The sequence below is a fragment of the Salmo trutta genome, chromosome 34, assembly GCF_901001165.1.
Source record: "Salmo trutta chromosome 34, fSalTru1.1, whole genome shotgun sequence".
Classification (NCBI taxonomy): Eukaryota; Metazoa; Chordata; class Actinopteri; order Salmoniformes; family Salmonidae; genus Salmo; species Salmo trutta.
Window position 1 is genome coordinate 21,258,265 of NC_042990.1, and position 24,947 is coordinate 21,283,211.

Consider the following 24,947-nt stretch of genomic DNA (forward strand, 5'->3'; position numbering starts at 1 on the left):
TAACGTTTCGTAGAGAGGACCGCGGGCTGGACCATCTGTGTCATCCCAGCCTCCACCCGGCACCATGGCAACCTAACAGATGCACCAGTAAATAAACAGTATATTTCTCCTGGCGACCAGTTGCCACATCCCATAATACCATGGCAGCCTTTAACACCCACCAGGTGGGGAGCGATGAACGACACATAACTCTACCCACGCTAGCTGAGAGTTGCAGCTAATGGTGGTGTGTGTGTGTGTGTGTGTGTGTGTGTGTGTGAGTGTGTGTGTTTGCATGTGTGTGTATGTGTGTGCATGTATGTGTGTGTGCATGTATGTGTGTGTGCATGCATGCGCGTGTGTTTGTGTGTGTGTGTCTTGGCTGGGAGACACCTGGACAGTGATGTTATGTATGACCTTGCAGCAGGGTGGATGATACAGTAGTTAAGCCAGCTGAGCTACCAGCGGTAACACAGTGGTACTGTATACGGCCAGCAGTGGTACTGTATACGGCCAGCAGTGGTACTGTATACGGCCAGCAGTGGTACTGTATACGGCCAACAGTGGTACTGTATACGGCCAGCAGTGGTACTGTATACGGCCAGCAGTGGTACTGTATACGGCCAGCAGTGGTACTGTATACGGCCTGCAGTGGTACTGTATACAGCCAGCAGTGGTACTGTATACAGCCAGCAGTGGTACTGTATACAGCCAGCAGTGGTTCTCTGTACTGCCAGCAGTGGTACTGTATACAGCGAGCAGTGGGACTGGATACAGCCAGCAGTGGTACTGTATACAGCCAGCAGTGGTCCTGTATACAGCCAGCAGTGGTACTGTATACGGCCAGCAGTGGTACTGTATACAGCCAGCAGTGATTCTCTGTATGGCCAGCAGTGGTACTGTATACAGCGAGCAGTGGTACTGTATACAGCCAGCAGTGGTACTGTATACAGCCAGCAGTGGTACTGTATACAGCCAGCAGTGGTACAGTATACAGCCAGCAATGGTACTGTATGCAGCCAGCAGTGGTACTGTATACAGCCAGCAGTGGTACTGTATACGGCCAGCAGTGGTACTGTATACAGCCAGCAGTGGTACTGTATACAGCCAGCAGTTTTACTGTATACAGCCAGCAGTGGTACTGTATACAGCCAGCAGTGGTATTGTATACGGCCAGCAGTGGTACTGTATACAGCCAGCAGTGGTACTGTATACGGCCAGCAGTGGTACTGTATACGGCCTGCAGTGGTACTGTATACAGCCAGCAGTGGTACTGTATACAGCCAGCAGTGATTCTCTGTATCGCCAGCATTGGTACTGTATACAGCGAGCAGTGGTACTGTATACAGCCAGCAGTGGTACTGTATACAGCCAGCAGTGGTACTGTATACAGCCAGCAGTGGTACTGTATACAGCCAGCAATGGTACTGTATGCAGCCAGCAGTGGTACTGTATACAGCCAGCAGTGGTACTGTATACGGCCAGCAGTGGTACTGTATACAGCCAGCAGTGGTACTGTATACAGCCAGCAGTGGTCCTGTATACAGCCAGCAGTGGTACTGTATACAGCCAGCAGTGGTACTGTATACAGCCAGCAGTGGTTCTCTGTACTGCCAGCAGTGGTACTGTATACAGCGAGCAGTGAGACTGGATACAGCCAGCAGTGGTACTGTATACAGCCAGCAATGGTACTGTATACAGCCAGCAGTGGTCCTGTATACAGCCAGCAGTGGTCCTGTATACAGCCAGCAGTGGTACTGTATACGGCCAGCAGTGGTACTGCATACAGCCAGCAGTGGTTCTCTGTACTGCCAGCAGTGGTACTGTATACAGCCAGCAGTGGTACTGTATACAGCCAGCAGTGGTATTGTATACGGCCAGCAGTGGTACTGTATACAGCCAGCAATGGTACTGTATACAGCCAGCAGTGGTACTGTATACAGCCAGCAGTGGTACTGTATACGGCCAGCAATGGTACTGTATACAGCCAGCAGTGGTACTGTATACAGCCAGCAGTTTTACTGTATACAGCCAGCAGTGGTACTGTATACAGCTAGCAGTGGTATTGTATACGGCCAGCAGTGGTACTGTATACAGCCAGCAGTGGTACTGTATACAGCCAGCAGTGGTACTGTATACAGCCAGCAGTGGTACTGTATACGGCCAGCAGTGGTACTGTATACGGCCAGCAGTGGTACTGTATACAGCCAGCAGTGGTACTGTATACAGCCAGCAGTTTTACTGTATACAGCCAGCAGTGGTACTGTATACAGCCAGCAGTGGTACTGTATACAGTCAGCAGTGGTACTGTATACAGCCAGCAGTGATTCTCTGTATGGCCAGCAGTGGTACTGTATACAGCAAGCAGTGGTACCGTATGGCCAGCAGTGGTACTGTATACAGCCAGCAGTGGTATTGTATACAGCCAGCAGTGGTACTGTATACAGCCAGCAGTGGTACTGTATACGGCCAGCAGTGGTATTGTATACAGCCAGCAGTGTTATTGTATACAGCCAGCAGTGGTATTGTATACAGCCAGCAGTGGTACTGTATACAGCCAGCAGTGGTACTGTATACGGCCAGCAGTGGTCTCTGTATGGCCAGCAGTGGTATTGTATACAGCCAGCAGTGGTACTGTATACAGCCAGCAGTGGTACTGTATACGGCCAGCAGTGGTCTCTGTATGGCCAGCAGTGGTATTGTATACAGCCAGCAGTGGTACTGTATACAGCCAGCAATGGTACTGTATACAGCCAGCAGTGGTACTGTATACAGCCAGCAGTGGTACTGTATACGGCCAGCAGTGGTCTCTGTATGGCCAGCAGTGGTATTGTATACAGCCAGCAGTGGTACTGTATACAGCCAGCAGTGGTACTGTATACGGCCAGCAGTGGTCTCTGTATGGCCAGCAGTGGTATTGTATACAGCCAGCAGTGGTACTGTATACAGCCAGCAATGGTACTGTATACAGCCAGCAGTGGTACTGTATACAGCCAGCAGTGGTACTGTATACAGCCAGCAGTGGTTCTCTGTACAGCCAGCAGTGGTACTGTATACAGCCAGCAGTGGTACTGTATACAGCCAGCAGTGGTACTGTATACAGCCAGCAGTGGTCCTGTATACAGCCAGCAGTGGTACTGTATACAGCCAGCAGTGGTACTGTATACAGCCAGCAGTGGTACTGTTTACAGCCAGCAGTGGTATTGTATACAGCCAGCAGTGGTACTGTATACAGCCAGCAGTGGTCCTGTATACAGCCAGCAGTGGTACTGTATACAGCCAGCAGTGGTACTGTATACAGCCAGCAGTGGTACTGTATACAGCCAGCAGTGGTCCTGTATACAGCCAGCAGTGGTACTGTATACGGCCAGCAGTGGTACTGTATACAGCCAGCAGTGGTCCTGTATACAGCCAGCAGTGGTCTCTGTATGGCCAACAGTGATTCTCTGTATGTCCAAGCATAATCTCTGTTAACCCAGAACTAAAGTCTTGCATAATTGATCATATGCTCGATTAAGTTCTGGGTCCATACATGTTAAGAGAAGAGATGCCTGCTCATTCAGCCCAGGGTTCCGGTCTAGAAGCAGGCTTTCCACTGTGCTCAGAGGGCACTTTCGATGCTGCAGTTTAGCTGCAGCCGAGCCCAGAAAGACAATTCTGGTAGACGGACCAGGAGAGAAGTTCCTAAAATTCCTAAAAAGACCCTTTTGTTATCACCTTTGTACCAAAAATATGCACTGAATATATCCAAGATATATTTCCCATTGTTTAACATTTTATATGAATCCAGTGTCGGACATGCTTCTGCATGACGTGATGACGTTGTCGCTGCTCAGGCTTGCTCCAGAGAACATGAGTAGACTGCTTAGCGTGGTTGTTAATATATAAACATCATTTTTCCCTGCATAGGTATTTCATTTGGAACAATAAGGACATTTTGTATACAAATAAGTCTTTATTTTTTTAGAACTGGTTCAATAATCATATCCTACTGGTGAGTCAACTTTTTAATGCAGAAGGATTGTTACTCAATTATGAGGAATTTTTATCTCGTTACAATATCCCTGTAACACCTAGAGAGTTCGCCATAGTCTTTGATGCTATTCCATCTGGAACGCTCATGTTATTTAGAGGTGTAGCCAGACATCACCACATCACCTTCTTGACCTACCCTCACTTAATCCAGTTGACTCTCCAATAGGGAAAATATGTTTCTCCTTGCTCCCTCAGAACAATAGGTCTATACGTGTTTTATTTCAAAGGGATATTGTATCCATTCCTTATGTCACAAGTTACTGGAATACATTGGTCACTAATATCTGTTGGGAAAAAGTCTGGTTATTACCACACAAACACTTGCTTGTTAACAAGGTCAAATAGGTCTCTTTCAGAATGATCCATAAGTATTACCCTGCGAATCATTACCTGAAGAAACTCAAAAAATACATTAACATTGATTGTACTTTTTGTGTTGAGCATCCAGAAACAGTTTCACATTTATTTTGGCATTGTCTACATGTAAAACAATTATGGAAAGATATTCACAGTTTTATAATTGTTAATATTCTTGATTACTTTTGTTTTTTATGGGAAAATGTGCTGCTCGGTTTCCTTAACCATAATAAAGATAAAGAAAAAAATGTTACCTTATAAATCTAATTGTGCTAATGGAAAAATTTCATATTCATAAATGTAAATTCACTAATAAAAAACACTCTTCTGTGTTTTCTAGAAGGAATTCGAGCAGTACATTAAGACCATTATACATTCTTCTAATAAGAAAGCTGTTAAAACAATCAATATGTGTGCATCTTTTAAGGCCTTTGTATAATGTGTAATTTGTTGTACCCCCTAGCATATGTTATCATTGTCTGTTTGTATACTTCTTGTATGTATACTGACTAGTTGAAGACAACGAGCGTCCATCTTGGAAGCAGTTATTTATACCTCAGTGATTCAGCCAGCCAGATTCCTCTCTTGCTTTCATCATCAGTGTAGGCCTGTTTGTTAATTAACGCCCAGGTAGAAGATGAACCTAAGCACCACATTCGTTCTGGAATTCTCAGGGGACTTCGTAAAAAGCCAAAATATCCTTGTGCTCATGCATTAATTCTCCTCTGTGTGTTTGGATTAGTGTTGGACGGTATACTGGTACCAAGGTAATATCACAGTACCAAAATGTCATGATACTTATGATACCAACATTTCAGAATACCGTAGTGCCGTTTCATATGATACTACAAAATGTTTCCGCCCTACTAATCTGAAGAAACCGCTGGCGCCTGTTATAAAATGTTAATAAAGTTAGTTTTGTTTATAAAATCAGTTGAATTTTTTTAAGCTACAGCCACTAGTTGCTTGTAAGCGCCGGTCCAGTAATGTCCACTTCACTTCCATGTGCATATCATATCTATAATCCTTAACCAGGCATCACTCACTCTGTTCTCTCCGTGCGCTCTTCCTGCGCATCGACTCCTCAACCAGCTTTTTAAATATAATTTAGCCGTGATGGCGAGCGGGGATGCAGTCCCTGATGCGTCTTCTGTTGTTACATTGAATACATTGGAGCAGCGCACAGAGCTGATATAATAACCAAGAGCACAGGCCAGTCAGAGTAGGCTTTGCGAGTTCGCTGTCATGCAGCATTCAAATGCCAGGGTGGACAAACAGAGCACAGCTTTGAAACATGCCTGCTTGCAGCTTTACAGCAAAGAAAATGGTGTGTCTCATATTACCAGAGCTACCTTTTTTCTTCCTGCGCGATTTCACACACATTTATAGAATTTCAAAAACCATGTCGCGGGATGTTTTAAACTAATCGTGGTTTAATAACAAACAACGTTGTTCAGTCATCTTACCTAGCTAGCTAACAACCTGGTAACTTGACAATAGGTCTAGGCTAATGTGATTGGCCCAGGAAGAAAGGAAAAGGGTCTGCTTCACTACATATGCTTCAAAGGTAGGATTCATATAGACCTAATGTAGGCCTGAACTATATCAAACATCTCTCTCTTTCTGGTGCTCCTTCAATTCTGTTTGGTGCCTAACCTTTTAAAGTTGGGAGCAGTGTGAGTGTGTGTTTGTGGGAGAGAGGGAGACAGAGAGAGTGGTGTGTGTGTTTGTGGGAGACAGAGAGAGTGGTGTGAGGTAGGGAGAGAAGGAAGGAGAGTCTATGTCGGTGTGTTTACTGAAAAGTAAAGGTTTCATGCAGTGTTTTCCCCTTACTGCCAAAATGAGATGCAGATCATTCTGCATGTACAGTATATTCCTTCCTCCCATTCCTCCAGCCAGATCACAGGTAGGCCTTTGCAAACAGGAGCAAATCAGCCATTCTATGCAGTATCTATTATACAATGTAAAGTTAAATTCTATGTGTTGTATTGAGTATATTATATATATTATATTTATGCTGTGACTATTTTATTGAACGCCATTTTTCTTTTTTGGGGTATTGGATTGTGAATATCAGTGACAGGTTTTTTTTGTGTAGCACATGTGCATAACATTTAGAAAACAGGAACAAGCGTCGGTGGGACAGGGCAAACAGGACGCTAGATTTTTTTCCCCGTGGTATCGCAATACAATGTTTTTGTTTATTTAACCTTTAATTAGGCGAGTCAGTTAAAACCAAATTATTATATACAATGACGGCCTACCAAAACGCAAAGGATCTGCGGGGCCGGGGGCTGGGATTAAAATAAAAATATAGGACAAAACACACATCACGACAAGAGAGACACCACAACACTTAATAAAGAGAGACCTAAGACGACAACATAGAATGGCAGCTGTACTGAGTACGCTGAGAGTCGGGAAGCAAGTTCAGGGAGTGAGTGTTTTAATAAATAAACAAAACAATAAACACAAACAACGCACCGACATGAAACAGAGTCAATAACACCTGAGGAAAGAACCAAGGGGAGTGACAGATATAGGGAAGATAATCAGGGAGGTGATGGAGTCCAGGTGAGTGTCACGAGGTGCAGGTGTGCTTGACGATGGTGACAGGTGTGCGGGATAGTCAGCAGCCTCATGACCTAGAGGCCGGAGAGGGAGTATACGAGACAGTACCCCCTCCCCGACGCACGGATCCAGCTCCAGCCATGACAGCAGCAACACGACAACACAGCATTGTAGCAACACCACATGACAACAACATGGTAGCAACACAACATGGCAGCAGCACAACATGGTAGCAGCACAAAACATGGTACAAACATTATTGGGCACAGACAACAGCACAAAGGCAAGAAGGTAGAGACAACAATACATCACGCAAATCAGCCACAACTGTCAGTAACACTGTCCATGATTGAGTCTTTGAATGTAGAGATGGAGATAAAACTGTCCAGTTTGAGTGTTTGTTGCAGCTCGTTCCAGTCGCTAGCTGCAGCGAACTGAAAAGAGGAGTGACCCAGGGATGTGTGTGTTTTGGGGAACTTTAACAGAATGTGATACTTGGTATGGTATCGTAAGTCAAATTTGGGTGTCGTGACATCACTAGTCTGTATACATAAAACCCATGCAGAACCAGACAGATGGCCTGATACAAAGCTGTAAAAGGTTGGTAGTCCTGCTTCTACCCAGACTGGCTTCATACCATTACCCCCCTGCCTCCCCAAGGCCCAGCCTTAACACAGCCTAGCCAAGTCATCTTTGAATCATTCAGTTTGGTTCAATCACTGGGCAACCATCTGCCGCTCCGACCCTAACCCCCGACCCCGGCTTTTGATCACTACCGTTTCAGTCTCTGGGAGATGAGGAGAGAAATAGAGCGAAGCCAGACAGAGCTGGCTGCCACTAGTCTTTGTTCCTCGAAGTCCTCTCCTATTGTGCTCCAGAAGAACGTCCCTTTTGTTTACTGTTGTTTACTGTTGTTAATTACAAATGCCATCCATTTTTACATTTACATTTGGGTCATTTAGTAGACGCTCTTAACCAGAGCGACTTAAACTCTGGTTGACCATTCCAGTCAGAAAGAAATGTTTAGGGTTTTTCATTGTCTTTTCCTTTTAGAAATTGAACACACAATCTTGCCGTTACTATCGCTACGCTCTTACCAACTGAGTTGGTTGAGAATAGAAAAAACATTGAAAATATGTCCCTTTCTGGGAATGTATTTTTGTTGGTTTTGGTTGTTCTGCTATTGCTCTGACAAGGCCAAATTTCAGCCAACTCATCCTCCATGACGCACCATGTCATCATCCAGAACGTCCACCAGACCTTCGGGAGACATTGCAGAATTGTCCCTGACGTTTGTGTGAAAGGAAGATTCATAAAACAAACCTTCACAAAACAGGAAAAACTGCCCTTTTTTAACTGGTTTGTATTCATTTAAGTTCAGCAGAACTGTGAATCATATTCAGAAAGTCCTTCAGTTGACTGGCCATGTTGTTTTCCCCCACAAAGCAGACCCAGGTTTTATAGCTACTGACTGTCATCAGGATTATTGTTATGACCCCCTGCCCTCTGTTTCAACACGTGCAAACACACACACGCACACCACACAGCTTACACTCATGTTAATTGTTATTCTATAGAGCTGTGAGTGTCTATGGAGGTCAAAGTTGACGTGTTGTCATCCTACCTCTCCGATTGTCTCTCTACTCGTTAGTGAAATTACCATCAACAATGTTATGTGTGTGTGTGTTTCTTGATTTAATGACCTTAGCAGCTGATTAAGTTGAGTGTTTATATATTTTAGGGCTCGTTACTTACACGTGATGTCACATATAGGGCAACAAATCAACATTTATTGGTTGAGTATACAGATTTGCAGATGTTATCACAGGTGCAGCGACATGCATGTGTTTCTATCTCCAACAGTGCAGTAATACCTAGCAATAAATAAATAAAAACAATACAGACATTATATAGGATGAGCCATGAAGTGGGTGAAACAGTATGTAAACGTTATTAAGGTGACCTGGGTAGAATACCGGGTGGTAGCCTGCTAGTAACAGTCTCTAAGGTGCAGGGTAGAGTACCGGGTGGTAGCCGACTAGTAACAGTCTCTAAGGTGCAGGGTAGAGTACCGGGTGGTAGCCGGCTAGTAACAGTGACTAAGGTTCAGGGTAGAGTCCGCCCGGCTAGTAACAGTGACTAAGGTTCAGGGTAGAGTACCGGGCGGAGGCCGGCTAGTAACAGTGACTAAGGTGCAGGGTAGAGTACCGGGTGGTAGCCGTTTAGTAACAGTGACTAAGGTTCAGGGTAGAGTACCGGGCGGAGGCCGGCTAGTAACAGTGACTAAGGTTCAGGACAGGGTACCGGGCGGAGGCCGGCTAGTAACAGTGACTAAGGTTCAGGACAGGGTACCGGGCGGAGGCCGGCTAGTAACAGTGACTAAGGTTCAGGGCAGGGTACCGGGCGGAGGCCGGCTAGTAACAGTGACTAAGGTTCAGGGCAGGGTACCGGGCGGAGGCCGGCTAGTAACAGTGACTAAGGTTCAGGGCAGGGTACCGGGCGGAGGCCGGCTAGTAACAGTGACTAAGGTTCAGGGCAGGGTACCGGGCGGAGGCCGGCTAGTAACAGTGACTAAGGTTCAGGGCAGGGTACCGGGCGGAGGCCGGCTAGTAACAGTGACTAAGGTTCAGGGTAGAGTATCGGGTGGTAGCCGGCTAGTAACAGTGACTAAGGTTCAGGGCAGGGTACCGGGCGGAGGCCGGCTAGTAACAGTGACTAAGGTTCAGGGCAGGGTACCGGGCGGAGGCCGGCTAGTAACAGTGACTAAGGTTCAGGGCAGGGTACCGGGCGGAGGCCGGCTAGTAACAGTGACTAAGGTTCAGGGCAGGGTACCGGGCGGAGGCCGGCTAGTAACAGTGACTAAGGTTCAGGGCAGGGTACCGGGCGGAGTCCGGCTAGTAACAGTGACTAAGGTTCAGAGTAGAGTACCGGGCGGTGCCCGGCTAGTAACAGTGACTAAGGTTCAGGGCAGGGTACTGGGTGGAGGTCAGCTAGAACAGTGACTAAGGTTCAGGGCAGGGTACTGGGTGGAGGTCAGCTAGAACAGTGACTAAGGTTCAGGGCAGGGTACCGGGTGGAGGCCGGCTAGTAACAGTGACTAAGGTTCAGGGCAGGGTACCGGGCGGAGACCGGCTAGTAACAGTGACTAAGGTTCAGGGTAGAGTACCGGGCGGAGGCCGGCTAGTAACAGTGACTAAGGTTCAGGGTAGGGTACCAGGCGGAGGCCGGCTAGTAACAGTGACTAAGGTTCAGGGCAGGGTACCGGGTGGAGGCTAGTAACAGTGACTAAGGTTCAGGGCAGGGTACCGAGCGGAGGCCGGCTAGTAACAGTGACTAAGATTCAGGGCAGGGTACCGGGTGGAGGCCGGCTAGTAACAGTGACTAAGGTTCAGGGCAGGTTACCGGGCGGAGGCTAGTAACAGTGACTAAGGTTCAGGGTAGAGTACCGGGCGGAGGCCGGCTAGTAACAGTGACTAAGGTTCAGGGTAGGGTACCGGGCGGAGGCCGGCTAGTAACAGTGACTAAGGTTCAGGGCAGGGTACCGGGCGGAGGCCGGCTAGTAACAGTGACTAAGGTTCAGGGCAGGGTACCGGGCGGAGGCCGGCTAGTAACAGTGACTAAGGCTAAGGGCAGGGTACCGGGCGGAGGCCGGCTAGTAACAGTGACTAAGGTTCAGGGCAGGGTACCGGGCGGAGGCCGGCTAGTAACAGTGACTAAGGTTAAGGGCAGGGTACCGGGCGGAGGCCGGCTAGTAACAGTGACTAAGGTTCAGGGTAGGGTACCGGGTGGAGGCCGGCTAGTAACAGTGACTAAGGTTCAGGGCAGGGTACCGGGCGGAGGCCGGCTAGTAACAGTGACTAAGGTTCAGGGCAGGGTACCGGGCGGAGGCCGGCTAGTAACAGTGACTAAGGTTAAGGGCAGGGAACCGGGCGGAGGCCGGCTAGTAACAGTGACTAAGGTTCAGGGCAGGGTACCGGGCGGAGGCCGGCTAGTAACAGTGACTAAGGTTCAGGGTAGGGTACCGGGCGGAGGCCGGCTAGTAACAGTGACTAAGGTTCAGGGCAGGGTACCGGGCAGAGGCCGGCTAGTAACAGTGACTAAGGTTCAGGGTAGGGTACCGGGCAGAGGCCGGCTAGTAACAGTGACTAAGGTTCAGGGTAGGGTACCGGGCGGAGACCGGCTAGTAACAGTGACTAAGGTTCAGGGCAGGGTACCGGGTGGAGGCCGGCTAGTAACAGTGACTAAGGTTCAGGGCAGGGTACCGGGCGGAGGCCGGCTAGTAACAGTGACTAAGGTTCAGGGCAGGGTACCGGGCGGAGGCCGGCTAGTAACAGTGACTAAGGTTCAGGGCAGGGTACCGGGCGGAGGCCGGCTAGTAACAGTGACTAAGGTTCAGGGCAGGGTACCGGGCGGAGGCCGGCTAGTGGTGCCTGTGGTGAGACATACACAGCAGGTTAGTGACACCTCAAACCCAACCAGACTGTTTAATTCCCTTTAATAGACCCTATTTTACCCTGCATGCTGTATGCTGTCATTATGGTGGGACCTAGGATTGAATTGATTGGACATTAATGTCACTGGACTGGGGAGGAGAGGGGGAATGGAGGTGAGAGGACACATACTGTTGTCCTATGAAGGAATCCTTCAGTTATATAAGGAATTCTTGGAATATATGTTAGGATTGTTGTCTGTATTTCCCAGTACTCAAAGAGCTGAAGATCGAAGACAGACAATCAGACAGATAGCAGACAGAGGTGGAGACAGACACATAGAATGGATCTCAAATGGCACCCTATTCCCTTTTAACCAGAGCCCATCAAGGGAATAGGGTGCCATTTGGAACACAACCATAGAAGATAGAAGCAGACATCCTGTCTGTCAGTAAAGATAGAGGTACAGTAGATGTAGTTTATAATCTATATATCTTGTTGACTTGGTCGTCCTGTAAAGGACAATTACTCTTCCACATAGACTTAACACAATGCGTCTTCAAGGATGCTGGCAGGAAGGATACAAACTGAACAAACAAACTATTCTGAAGGCTTCACAGTCTCTTTGCACAAAATCGACCCTCTGGGTTGTGTTCATCAGGCATCAAATGGAAAAAACAGACTGGAACAGGGAGAGACTTCCTGGTCCAATATGAAACACTGTTTTCTGTTGCATGCCCTAATGAACAGGGCCCTGTATTGAGTCAACATCTATCTCCTCTAGCTGGTATGTTTGAGGATTCTCAGAACCTCAGAATCTCCCTCTGTGTCAGACATCAAACACCAACATCTCCTCCCAATCCCAGAGCTCCGTCACAAACTAGGGGTTTTCCAGGACACCACGCAGGGGGTCCCGGTGTTCACTCTGGTTTCATTCTGTACTTCCTGTAACGAAACCTCTATTTTCACCTTTGTCATTAGAGTTTTATGAGACAAGGGAAGTATAGCAAGGTGAGAATCTCCTATATCAGAATGGACAGTTAAAGTATCCTGGTTTACTGCATTCTATCTGCTCCAAGGTTTATATTCAATAGATACAGACAAGGACTCACTTCTCTTTCATAACAGTCAATACAGTAGAACAAACGGCAAATGTTTTTTTTGTTATGTTTTTAAAAACTTATACACAGCTCGAGCAAGACATTCATCAGCATTTCTCTGACTACGTTCCTCCATTGAGTCAAAAAAACTTCTGATTCCAGGAGGACCATGAGCTGTTGCCATCGATAAGGTGTCTGATTCATCATTTTCACCTCGAATAGAAGTAGAGGGACTTTTGTCAGAGGTTACTTGTTGTGAGCACTGAGGGAACTTTATGCACTTGGCCAGATGATTCTGCATCTTTGTTGCATTCTTCACATATGATTTGGCTCAGTATTTGCAAATGCACACAGCTTTTCCTTCTACATTAGCTGCAGTGAAATGTCTCCACACATCAGATAGTGCCATGACATTTGTCTGTAAAGATTAGAAGAAAAAAAAATGTAAAAAAACCCCAAATACAATTCCATGTACAGAATTGTTAGATTAAACAACACCTTTGTAAGATAAATGTTTTAAAATGAAACATGTATGGAAACAGGTGAATTAACACTCCTCAGTTAGCAGGCTCAAGCAAGCTAAAACCCACATGGTAGCAAAAACGAACTATCAGAAAATGTTATCAAGTTAGAAATGTTTTAAACACTCTTTGCTGTAGGCTTGCAGCCTACTAGTTAACAAAAAATAATCTATGTCATATAAAATACAGTTGAAGTCGGAAGTTTAAATACATTTAAACTCAGTTTTTCTCTCTCTCTCTCTGTCTCTCTCTTTGTGTCTCTGTCTCGCTCTCTCTCTCTCACTGTGTCTCTCAATTCATTTCAATATAAGGGCTTTATTGGCATGGGAAACATATGTTAACATTGCAAGTGAAATAGATAATAAACAAAAGTGAAATAAACAATAAAAATGTACAGTAAACATTACACTCACAGAAGTTCCAAAAGAATAAAGACATTACAAATGTCATATTATGTATATACAGTGTTGTAAAGATGTGCAAATAGTTGAAGTACAAAAGGGAAAATAAACAAACATAAATATGGGTTGTATTTACAATGGTGTTTGTTCTTCACTGGTTAACCTTTTTTTGTGGCAACAGGTCACAAATCTTGCTGCTGTGATGGCACACTGTGGTATTTCACCCAGTAGATATGGTAGTTTATCAAAATTGGGTTTGTTTTCAAATTCTTTGTGGATCTGTATAATCTGAGGGAAATATGTGTCTCTAATATGGTCATACATTGGGCAGGAGGTTAGGAAGTGAAGCTCAGTTTCCACCTCATATTGCGGGCAGTGTGCACATAGCCTGTCTTCTCTTGAGAGCCAGGTCTGCCTATGGCGGCCTTTCTCAATAGCAATGCTCACTGAGTCAAAGCTTTCCTTAAGTTTGGGTCAGTCACAGGGGTCAGGTTTTCTACCACTGTGTAGTCTCTGTTTAGGGCCAAATAGCATTCTAGTTTGCTCTGTTTTTGTTTATTCTTTCCAATGTGTCAAGTAATTATCTTTTTGTTTTCTCATGATTTGGTTGGGTCTAATTGTGTTGCTGTCCAGGGGCTCTGTGGGGTCTGTTTGTGTTTGTGAATAGAGCCCCAGGACCAACTTGATTCTCTGTAGGTGATGGCTTTGTTATGGAAGGTTTGGGAATCGCTTCCTTTTAGGTGGTTGTAGAATTGAACAGCTCTTTTCTGGATTTTGTTAATTAGCGGGTGTCGGCCTAATTCTGCTCTCTGTCTCTCTCTCTGAGTGTCTGTCTCTCTCTCCATGTACGTGCCTCAGTGGTTAGAGAGATGGCCTTGATGTTGCTGTTTCTCTCCTGCTCTCTCATTGAATGAGAGAAGATGAGGAAGGAAAGGAACATCTCAACCTCCTTTGTCAGAATGCACACACACAAACGCACACCGAATCCCAACAGCCTCCACACATAAACACGCCATCACATGGAACTGCCCTCGGGATTGCCACAGCAATCGCCAGTGGGCGTTACTCCGAGACGAGGCCAGGGCCATCAGAAGATCAGCCTCTTTCATCGTGTTGAGATAACGCCTGGCCAAATTAAACACTTGTTCTGAAGGTCTAGCTGACTTTTTTAAACACTTTGAAGATGCACTATGCAAAAATCCCTCCTCTATTTCCTGGTTGCTAAAATGTCAGTTTATGTGACAAAACAAGCAAGTATAGTGTAGAGAATCATTGTACCATCTTAACTGCTGTGAAATATATTTTAAATAACCTAAAAGATTGTATTTACGGCTGTTTGAAGCTGGTGTACCAAACCAAAAGTTAAAAACTAAACTTAAAAATGGGAAGCAGGGCGGCAGCGTAGCTTAGTGGTGATAGTGTTGGACTAGTAACCGAAATGTTGCAAGTTCAAATCCCCAAGCTGACAAGGTACAAATCTGTTGTTCTGCCCCTGAACAAGGCAGTTAACTCCCTGTTCCTTGGCTGTCATTGAAAATAAGAATTTGATCTTAACTGACATGCCTAGTTAAATAAAAGGTAGAACAGAACTACTGCTTCCTAGACTTGCTTTCACTTAGAATGACAGATCTATAATGTTTCTATGTATGTCGGGTTGCCCAAAAAGTTCCATATTGTAGCTTTAATGTTGTGCAGTGATGACACTAAGCTGACAGAGAAAGACTTAGTGACAGAGAGTTTAACCATTTGTGTTCTGTGGCTGGTGGTGCTGAAGATAGATACTGTGTGCTTAAATGCACAGTTGTCATGGCAGAAGATAGTTACTGCATGGACTCGGTCTCCTTGTCGTAAGTGGTGTTGTATATTTTAGTACAGTGTGCAATTCCAGACAACTCACATCTTAAATCACACGTTGTGAATAACTGCCTTTAACTGCCTTAATTTTGCTGGACCCCAGGAAGAGTAGCTGCTGCTTTTGCAGGAACTAATGAGGATCCATAATAAATACAAATACAAATGCAGCCTAACGTCAACACTGTGCTGAATGGTTGATATGTCCAAAATGTGTAGGATGCTTTTTAGGCTTCAATTCACTTTTTATTGTTGACATTTGTTAGTTAACCTTCTCCCATTCCTTTCTTTTCCCCTCTCTCAGCTGTCCGGAACGACCGCAATAAGAAGAAGAAGGAGAGTCCCAAGCCAGAGCTGACAGAGAACTACGAGCTGAGTGCAGAACAAGAGGCCATCATAGAGAAGATACGCAAGGCTCATCAGGAGACCTTCCCATCGCTCTGCCAGCTGGGGAAATACACCACGGTTAGTAATGTAGCACACAGACACACACACACAGGCACACACACACAGTCACACACAGAGACACACCCACATAGTGAATAGAATAGAAGTATACTACAGGATATTGTCATTTTCAGATCACAGAAATTCGTAACCCAACCCCTCGAGAAATTCTCACACAAACCCTGAGGGGTTGGAAGCCAGGGTCAGCCACTGTGCAGTTTAGAGGTTTGCTCAAGGGCACAGCGACAGGAGATTAGCATGCACACAGACACACTTATATTTAGTTGTAGTTAATTCTCCAGGCACAGTTTGCATCAATGTCAGTGTAGTGAAGGTCTGGCTAACTCAGACATCGATAGATTATTGTCTACATGTCCCACTGACGCACACCACAAGCATGTATCTCTAACCCTCTGTTGACACACTGTCTGTTTCATTTTGTGTGATAGTGTACTTCTGACTGGCGGAGCCCACAAAGGAAATCGATCCTATGTACTGTACTGCAAATCCCCCTCTAATGCAGTAGCCAGAACTCAATTATAAGATAAATCCTCCCCAACACAACTCAATAACCTCTCCTGTCCATGCAATTCCAGGACGGTTGGATAGATTTAGAATGGAAATCCATGACAATCAAAGGAGGTTAGGAGCGGTCTTTAGGGCAGGTGCTTCATGTCAACTGATGATCAATATCTGGAGAGTGTCATGAGAAGATAGACATTCTACACTAGTCTTTAGAGAGCCTTGATAGGTTCCACAACTGAACAGTGGTCCTGTGCTCTGCTGTTTCCAGCCTATTTCTTTTATTTTTTATTTCACTTCACCTTTATTTAACCAGGTAGGCCAGTTGAGAACAAATTCTCATTTTCAATTGCGACCTGTCCAAGATAAAGCAAAGCAGTGCGATAAAAACAACAACATAGAGTTACACATGGGATAAACAAATGTACAGTCAATAACACAATAGAAACATCTGTCTACAGTGTGTGCAAATGAAGTAAGGAGGTAAGGCAATAAATAGGCCATAGTGGCGAAGTAATTACAAATTAGCAATTAACACTGGAGTGATAGATGTGCAGATGAGGATGTGCAAGTAGAAATACTGGTGTGCTGAAGAGCAGAAAAAGAAATATGGGGATGAGGTAGGTAGTTGGTTGGATGGGCTATTTACAGATGGGCTGTGTACAGCTGCAGCGATCAGTAAGCTGCTCTGACAGCTGACGCTTAAAGTTAGTGAGGGAGATATAAGTCTCCAACTTCAGTGATTTTTGCAATTCGTTCCAGTCATTGGCAGCAGAGAACTGGAAGGAAAGGCGGTCAAAGGGGGTGTTGGCTTTGGGGATGACCAGTGACATATACCTGCTGGAGCGCGTGCTACGGGTGGGTGTTGCTATGGTAACCAGTAAGCTGAGATAAGGTGGAGCTTTACCTAGCAAAGACTTATAGATGACCTGAAGCCAGTGGGTTTGGCGACGAATATGTAGCTAGGACCAGCCATCGAGAGCATACAGGTCACAGTGGTTGGAAGTATATGGGGCTTTGTTGACAAAACGGATTGGACTGTGATAGACTGCATCCAATTTGCTGAGTAGAGTGTTGGAGGCTATTTTGTAAATGACATCGCCGAAGTCAAGGATCGGTAGGATAGTCAGTTTTACGAGGGTATGTTTGGCAGCATGAGTGAAGGAGGCTTTGTTGAGATATAGGAAGCCCATTCTATATTTAATTTTGGATTGGAGATGCTTAATATGAGTCTGGAAAGAGAGTTTACAGTCTAGCCAGACAACTAGGTATTTATAGTTATCCACATATTCTAAGTCAGAACTGTCCAGAGTAGTGATGCTAGTCGGGCGGGCAGGTGCGGGCAGAGATCGGTTGAAGATCATGCATTTCGTTTTACTAGCATTTAAGAGCAGTTGGAGGCCACGGAAGGAGTGTTGTATGGCATTGAAGCTCGTTTGGAGGTTTGTTAACACAATGTCCAAAGAAGGGCCAGATGTATACAGAATGGTGTCATCTGCGTAGAGGTGGGTCGAAGAATCACCCGCAGCAAGAGCGACATCATTGATATATACAGAGAAAAGAGTCGGCCCAAGAATTGAACCCTGTGGCACCCACATAGAGACTGCCAGAGGTCCGAACAACAGGCCCTCCGATTTGACACACTGAACTCAATCTGAGAAGTAGTTGGTGAACCAGGCGAGGCAGTCATTAGAGAAACCAAGGCTGTTGAGTCTGCCAATAAGAATACGGTGAAGACGGCTGCACAGTACTGTCTTTTATCGATGGCAGTTATGATATCGTTTAGGACCTTCAGCGTGGCTGAGGTGCACCCGTGACCAGCTCGGAAACCGGATTGCATAGCGGAGAAGGTATTGTGGGATTCGAAATGGTGGAAATTTGTTTGTTCACTTGGCTTTCGAAGACTTTAGAAAGGCAGGGCAGGATGGATATAGGCCTGTAACAGTTTGGGTCTAGAGTGTCTCCCCCTTTGAAGAGGGAGATGACGGCGGCCGCTTTCCAATCTTTAGGAATCTCAGACGATTCGAAAGAGAGGTTGAACAGACTAGTAATAGGGGTTGCAACAATCGCGGCAGATCATTTTAGGAAGAGAGGGTCCTGATTGTCTAGCCCAGCTGATTTGTAGGGATCCAGATTTTGCGGCTCGATCAGAACATCAGCTGGCTTGGGCCAGTTGCTGCGGGGGTTGCAGAGCTGTTGGCTGGGGTTGGGGTAGCCAGGTGGAAAGCATGGCAAGCCGTAGAGAAATGCTTATTGAAATTCTCGATTATCGTGGATTTATCGGTGGTGTCGGTGTTTCCTAGACTCAGTGCGGTGGGGAGCTGGGAGGAGGTGCTCTTATTCTCCATGGACTTTACAGTGTCCCAAAACTTTTTGCAATTAGTGCTGCAGGATGCACATTTTTCTGCTTTCCTAACTGACTGTGTATATTGGTTCCTGACTCCCCTGAAAAGTTGCATATCGTGGGCACTATTCGATGCAAGTGCAGTACGCCACAGGATGTTTTTGTGCTGGTCAAGGGCAGTCAAGTCTGGAGTGAACCAAGTGCTATATCTTTTCTTAGTTCTACCTTTTTTGAAAGGGGCTTGTTTATTTAAGATGGTGAGGAAAGCACTTTTAAAGAACAACCAGGCATCCTCTACTGACGGGATGAGGTCAATATCCTTCCAGAATACCCGGGCCAGGTCAATTAGAAAGGCCTGCTCGCAGAAGTGTTTTAGGGAGCGTTTGACAGTGATGAGGGATGGTCGTTTGACCGCAGACCCATTACAGACACAGGCAATGAGGCAGTGATCGCTGAGATCCTGGTCGAAAACAGCAGAGGTGAATTTAGAGTGCAAGTTGGTCAGGATGATATCTATGAGGGTGCCCATGTTTACGGATTTGGGGTTGTACCTGGTAGGTTCCTTGATAATTTGTGTGAGATTGAGGGCATCTAGCTTAGATTGTAGGACTGCCGGGGTGTTAATCATATCCCAGTTTAGGTCACCTAACAGTACGAACTCTGACGATAGATGGGGGTCAATCAATTCACATATGGTGTCCAGGGCACAGCTGGGAGCTGAGGGGGGTCTATAACAAGTGGCAACAGTGAGGGACTTATTTCTGGAGAGATGGATTTTTTAAAGTAGAATCTTGAACTGTTTGGGCATAGACCTGGATAGTATGACAGAACTCTGCAGGCTATCTCTACAGTAGATTGCAACTCCGCCCCCTTTAGCAGTTCTATCTTGACAGAAAATGTTGTAGTTGGGGATGGAAATTTCAGAATTTTTGGTGGCCTTCCTAAGCCAGGATTCAGACACGGCTAGGACATCAGGGTTTGCTGAGTGTGCTAAAGCAGTGAATAAAGCAAACTTAGGGAGGAGGCTTCTGATGTTAACATGCATGAACCCAAGACTTTTACGGTTACAGAAGTCAACAAACGAGAGCGCCTGGGGACACACAGGGCCTGGGTTAACCTCCACATCACAAAGAGGAACAGAGGAGGTGTAGGATGAGGGTACGGCTAAAGGCTATAAGAACTGGTCGTCTAGTGCGTTGAGAACAAAGAATAAAAGGAGCAATAAAAGGATTTCTGAGCGTGGTAGGATAGATTCAGGGCATAATGTACAGACAAGGGTATGGTAGGGTGCGAGTACAGTGGAGGTATACCTAGGCATTGAGTGACGATGAGAGAGGTTGCATCTCTGGAGGCGCCAGTTAAGCTAGGTGCGGTCTCCGCATGTGTGGGGGGTGGGACAAAGGAGCTATCTGAGGCATGTTGAGGGTCCAGTTATAAGGAATAAAAATAGCAGATCCGTACCACATTGGGTGAGGCGGGTAGCAGGAAGGTATATTTAATCCAAAAATGAAAAAAAAGAGATTGAAATATATTGAAATGTATACAAAAAAATAAAAAAAATAAAGAATATTTACATGGGACAAAAACAAACACATCTTACTGCTACGCCATCTTGGATTTATCTGTTCACTGTGTGCATTATTCTACTCAATATTATTGTCAGAAATCTCTACTACGTTACCTTGTGAGCATGTATGTAGTATGCACTTCTACAGATCAGATGTTTGTTTGCACATTCATAATGTCTGTTCTACAACCAGGGGATAGACCATTCATAATGTCTGTTCAACAACCAGGGGATAGACCATTCATAATGTCTGTTCTACAACCAGGGGATAGACCATTCATAATGTCTGTTCTACAACCAGGGGATAGACCATTCATAATGTCTGTTCTACAACCAGGGGATAGACCATTCATAATGTCTGTTCTACAACCAGGGGATAGACCATTCATAATGTCTGTTCAACAACCAGGGGATAGACCATTCATAATGTCTGTTCTACAACCAGGGGATAGACCATTCATAATGTCTGTTCAACAACCAGGGGATAGACCATTCATAATGTTAGTACAGGGCCTCTATTCAATCCGTATCTCTGAAGCATTACAGACTCTGATAGAAATGTAAAGGTCCTTTCCCATTGAGCTGACATATGCAGCGTTTACCGTGAATGCAGTCTCTGCTAACGCCTTTAAATCACACTGTAATGCTGACCTTCTGCGATATGGATTGAATAGAACTCCATAATGTTGGTACCAGACCCTGTTGGTTAGGAACATCCATAATGTTGGTACCAGACCCTGTTGGTTAGGAACATCCATAATGTTGGTACCAGACCCTGTTGGTTAGGAACATCCATAATGTTGGTACCAGACCCTGTTGGTTAGGAACATCCATAATGTTGGTACCAGACCCTGTTGGTTAGGAACATCCATAATGTTGGTACCAGACCCTGTTGGTTAGGAACATCCATAATGTTGGTACCAGACCCTGTTGGTTAGGAACATCCATAATGTTAGTACCAGGCCCTGTTGGTTAGGAACATCCATAATGTTGGTACCAGACCCTGTTGGTTAGGAACATCCATAATGTTGGTACCAGACCCTGTTGGTTAGGAACATCCATACTGTTGGTACCAGACCCTGTTGTTAGGAACATCCATAATGTTGGTACCAGACACTGTTGGTTAGGAACATCCATAATGTTGGTACCAGACCCTGTTGGTTAGGAACATCCATAATGTTGGTACCAGACCCTGTTGGTTAGGAACATCCATAATGTTGGTACCAGACCCTGTTGGTTAGGAACATCCATAATGTTGGTACCAGACCCTGTTGGTTAGGAACATCCATAATGTTGTTACCAGACCCTGTTGGTTAGGAACATCCATAATGTTGGTACCAGACCCTGTTGGTTAGGAACATGCATAATGTTGGTACCAGACCCTGTTGGTTAGGAACATCCATAATGTTGGTACCAGACCCTGTTGGTTAGGAACATCCATAATGTTGTTACCAGACCCTGTTGGTTAGGAACATCCATAATGTTGGTACCAGACCCTGTTGGTTAGGAACATGCATAATGTTGGTACCAGACCCTGTTGGTTAGGAACATCCATAATGTTGGTACCAGACCCTGTTGGTTAGGAACATCCATAATGTTGGTACCAGACCCTGTTGGTTAGGAACATCCATAATGTTGGTACCAGACCCTGTTGGTTAGGAACATCCATAATGTTAGTACCAGGCCCTGTTGGTTAGGAACATCCATAATGTTGGTACCAGACCCTGTTGGTTAGGAACATCCATAATGTTGGTACCAGACCCTGTTGGTTAGGAACATCCATAATGTTGGTACCAGACCCTGTTGGTTAGGAACATCCATAATGTTGGTACCAGACCCTGTTGGTTAGGAACATCCATAATGTTGGTACCAGACCCTGTTGGTTAGGAACATCCATAATGTTGGTACCAGACCCTGTTGGTTAGGAACATCCATAATGTTGTTACCAGACCCTGTTGGTTAGGAACATCCATAATGTTGGTACCAGACCCTGTTGGTTAGGAACATCCATAATGTTGGTACCAGACCCTGTTGGTTAGGAACATCCATAGCTTTATCTCTGCCCGTAACGATACATTTTGTTTACGCCAGTGTGTTTCATGTGTAGCAGCAATAAACCTAATGGTGGGAGGAGTAGAAAATAGATGTCAGCAACAGATGACTTTGCTTTGCTGCTGCTGAAAACATCAAAAGCACATCAGAGAAATGTTTCAGAGCTTGGGCGCCATTACGTGTGTGTGTGTGTGTGTGTGTGTGTGTGTGTGTGTGTGTGTGTGTGTGTGTGTGTGTGTGTGTGTGTGTGTGTGTGTGTGTGTGTGTGTGCGGGCATGCACGTGTGCGTGCGTGAGTGCGGAGAGAAGGCAGAGGCAGCGACGGACGGAAACATCAATCTGGGTGAGAGACGAAGACGTGGAGACTTTGGGGACGACCGAGTGCGTCTTCTCTTCCGTTTCCTTGCCTTCTTTCCTGACACTTGTGAAAAGTGGAATAAATGTGGCGTATATCAAAGGGTCGGGAGGAGGAGTGGCGGGCACACACACACACACACAGATACACAATGCGACAGGGCGTAGCTTAGTATTGTAAATGACTGTCAGTCTGTTTGAGGGCTTTATTTACACCAGTCATCTATCAGGTGTCAAGGTTGATTTGGAGGCTGGAGCCTTTCCTCTTTCTTTCTCTCTCTCCCTCCTTTCTTTTCACCACTTACACTCCCCACTGCCTCCATCCCTTCCTCTCCCACCCTTCCTCCCCGTCGACTCCTTCCCCCACCCTCATGTTAACAGACAGACAGACATCGGAGGATCTGTTGGTTTGGTTCTATACACTGAGAGCCTTCCCTCCAGAGAGCGAGAGAGGCCCTGCCCTGACGGGTAAACTCTGACATGGACAGAAATTCAACCACTTAAGATCAATTCGTCATGTTGCTGTTCAGGTTTCACGGTCTTCTAAAGTCTGACCTTGAGCGTTTGGTATTGAGCTAGCTATGGCCTCTAGCTGGCTTGTACAGGGATAGAGTATAGGGTATTTGGGCATTGCCAAAGATAATACATTTTTTTGTTAGGATATAATCTTGATCCATAAAGTTGAAAAACAGAAAGGCCGAAGATGGGACTCAACGTTCAGTCTCTAGAAGTCTAAAAAAGCATTGTGCATACCACAACAAAAGAGAGAGAGAGAGAGAGAGAGAAAGAGAGACAGAATTTCAAGTTTCATGTTGTAATGTCATATGCACAAAGTAAAGTGAAATGCCTTGTAAACTCAAAACCCAAAGAGAGAGACAGAGACACAGAGAGAAAGAGAGATGAGACAGGTCTCTGAGCCTGGATGTGGAGGCAGCTCTCTGCTCCCAAGCATCCCTCCGAGCAGGGGTCAAGGTTCACAGAAACCCGGAGCAGCAAAACCTCCTGAGACAAATAGCAGAATCAGATATGTACTGAGCTATGGTATGTAGATAGACTGCCATGCCAGATTGATAGAGCTTAGCTAGTTTTGGGACATTTTGACAGGTAAATGTGAGATTGTAAATGTGGGATAGTGAAATTGTTCTTGAGTGATTGATAGTTTTATAGCAGGTTGATATAGGGATTTGTTTGATTGACAGCTAGGCATAGCAACGTTGTACAGGCAGTTTGACAGTGTCTAACACTGTTTGTTTTTAGACTGATAGACTGACTTACATATAGATCGAGCTCGGCGTGAGGTAGTGGGTGATTGACACCGGAGCTTTGCGAACGACGTACTGTTGGGAGGGTTGTGGAGCAGAGCAAGGGAATATTTGTGGTAGACAAGTAGGAACTTACACACACCTCAAACTTATCTGGAGGCTTGGGGGAGTTTCATGTCACCTATCAATCATTCTGGCTATGTTCATACAGTTTAATAAACAAACAAAGTGGAAGACACCACGGCACTGGCACACCCTCTCTTAAAAAACTAAATATATAACAACGGTAACAATCATTACCATTTTTTCCCATGGTGGATGTGTGACATTGAGATTATAACTAAAGCTAATCAGTAGTGATTTAAGCCTTCAACATTGTAAGTATTTGTAAAGGCTTTCCCTGGTTAGCAACAGCTCTGAGGGAACAGTTACCATCAGTTCACGGTTTGCGCTACATTACCTTGAAGATTATTTGTCCTTTTTCTGTACAAAACACAAGTTTAGGAATGTCCCACAATGTCCCACTACCAAGTAGTAGTACAATTCACTTTCAAATTCAAATAGAAATGCCCCTTTCCTTAAATATACAGTTGAAGTCGGAAGTTTACATACACCTTGGCCAAATACATTTGCAGTTTTTCAAAATTCCTGACATTTAATCCAAGTAAAAATTCCCTGTTTTATGTCAGTTAGGATCCTCACTTTATTTTAAGAATGTGAAATGTCAGAATAATAGTAGAGAGAATTATTTATTTCATCACATTCCCAGTGGGTCAGAAGTTTACATACACTCAATTAGTATTTGGTAGCATTGCCTTTAAATTGTTTAACTTTGGTCAAACGTTTTGGGTAGCCTTCCACAAGCTTCCCACAATAAGTTGGGTGAATTTTGGCTCATTCCTCCTGACAGAGCTGGTGTAACTGAGTCAGGTTTGTAGGCCTCCTTGCTCGTACACGCTTTTTCAGTTCTGCCCACAAATCTGAAAAACATACTTTTTTAGTTCTGCCCACAAAAGTCAATACCTTGACTTTGTTGTCCTTAAGCCATTTTGCCACAACTTTGGAAGTATGCTTGGGGTCATTGTCCATTTGGAAGACCCATTTGCGACCAAGCTTCCTGACTGATGTCTTGAGATGTTGCTTCAATATATCCAC

At 45.3% G+C, this 24,947-nt stretch overlaps 1 protein-coding gene across 2 annotated transcripts in view; it reads left to right on the top strand.

The window, feature by feature from the left end:
* The window catches only part of LOC115173784 (retinoic acid receptor beta), a 124,736-nt gene that overhangs the window by 84,383 nt on the left and 15,406 nt on the right, over nucleotides 1-24,947 (top strand). For both annotated transcript variants that reach the window (XM_029732180.1, XM_029732181.1), the window contains exon 4: nucleotides 15,550-15,710. In XM_029732180.1, coding sequence (XP_029588040.1) covers nucleotides 15,550-15,710 — 161 coding nt within the window. The remainder of the gene's footprint in view (nucleotides 1-15,549; nucleotides 15,711-24,947) is intronic.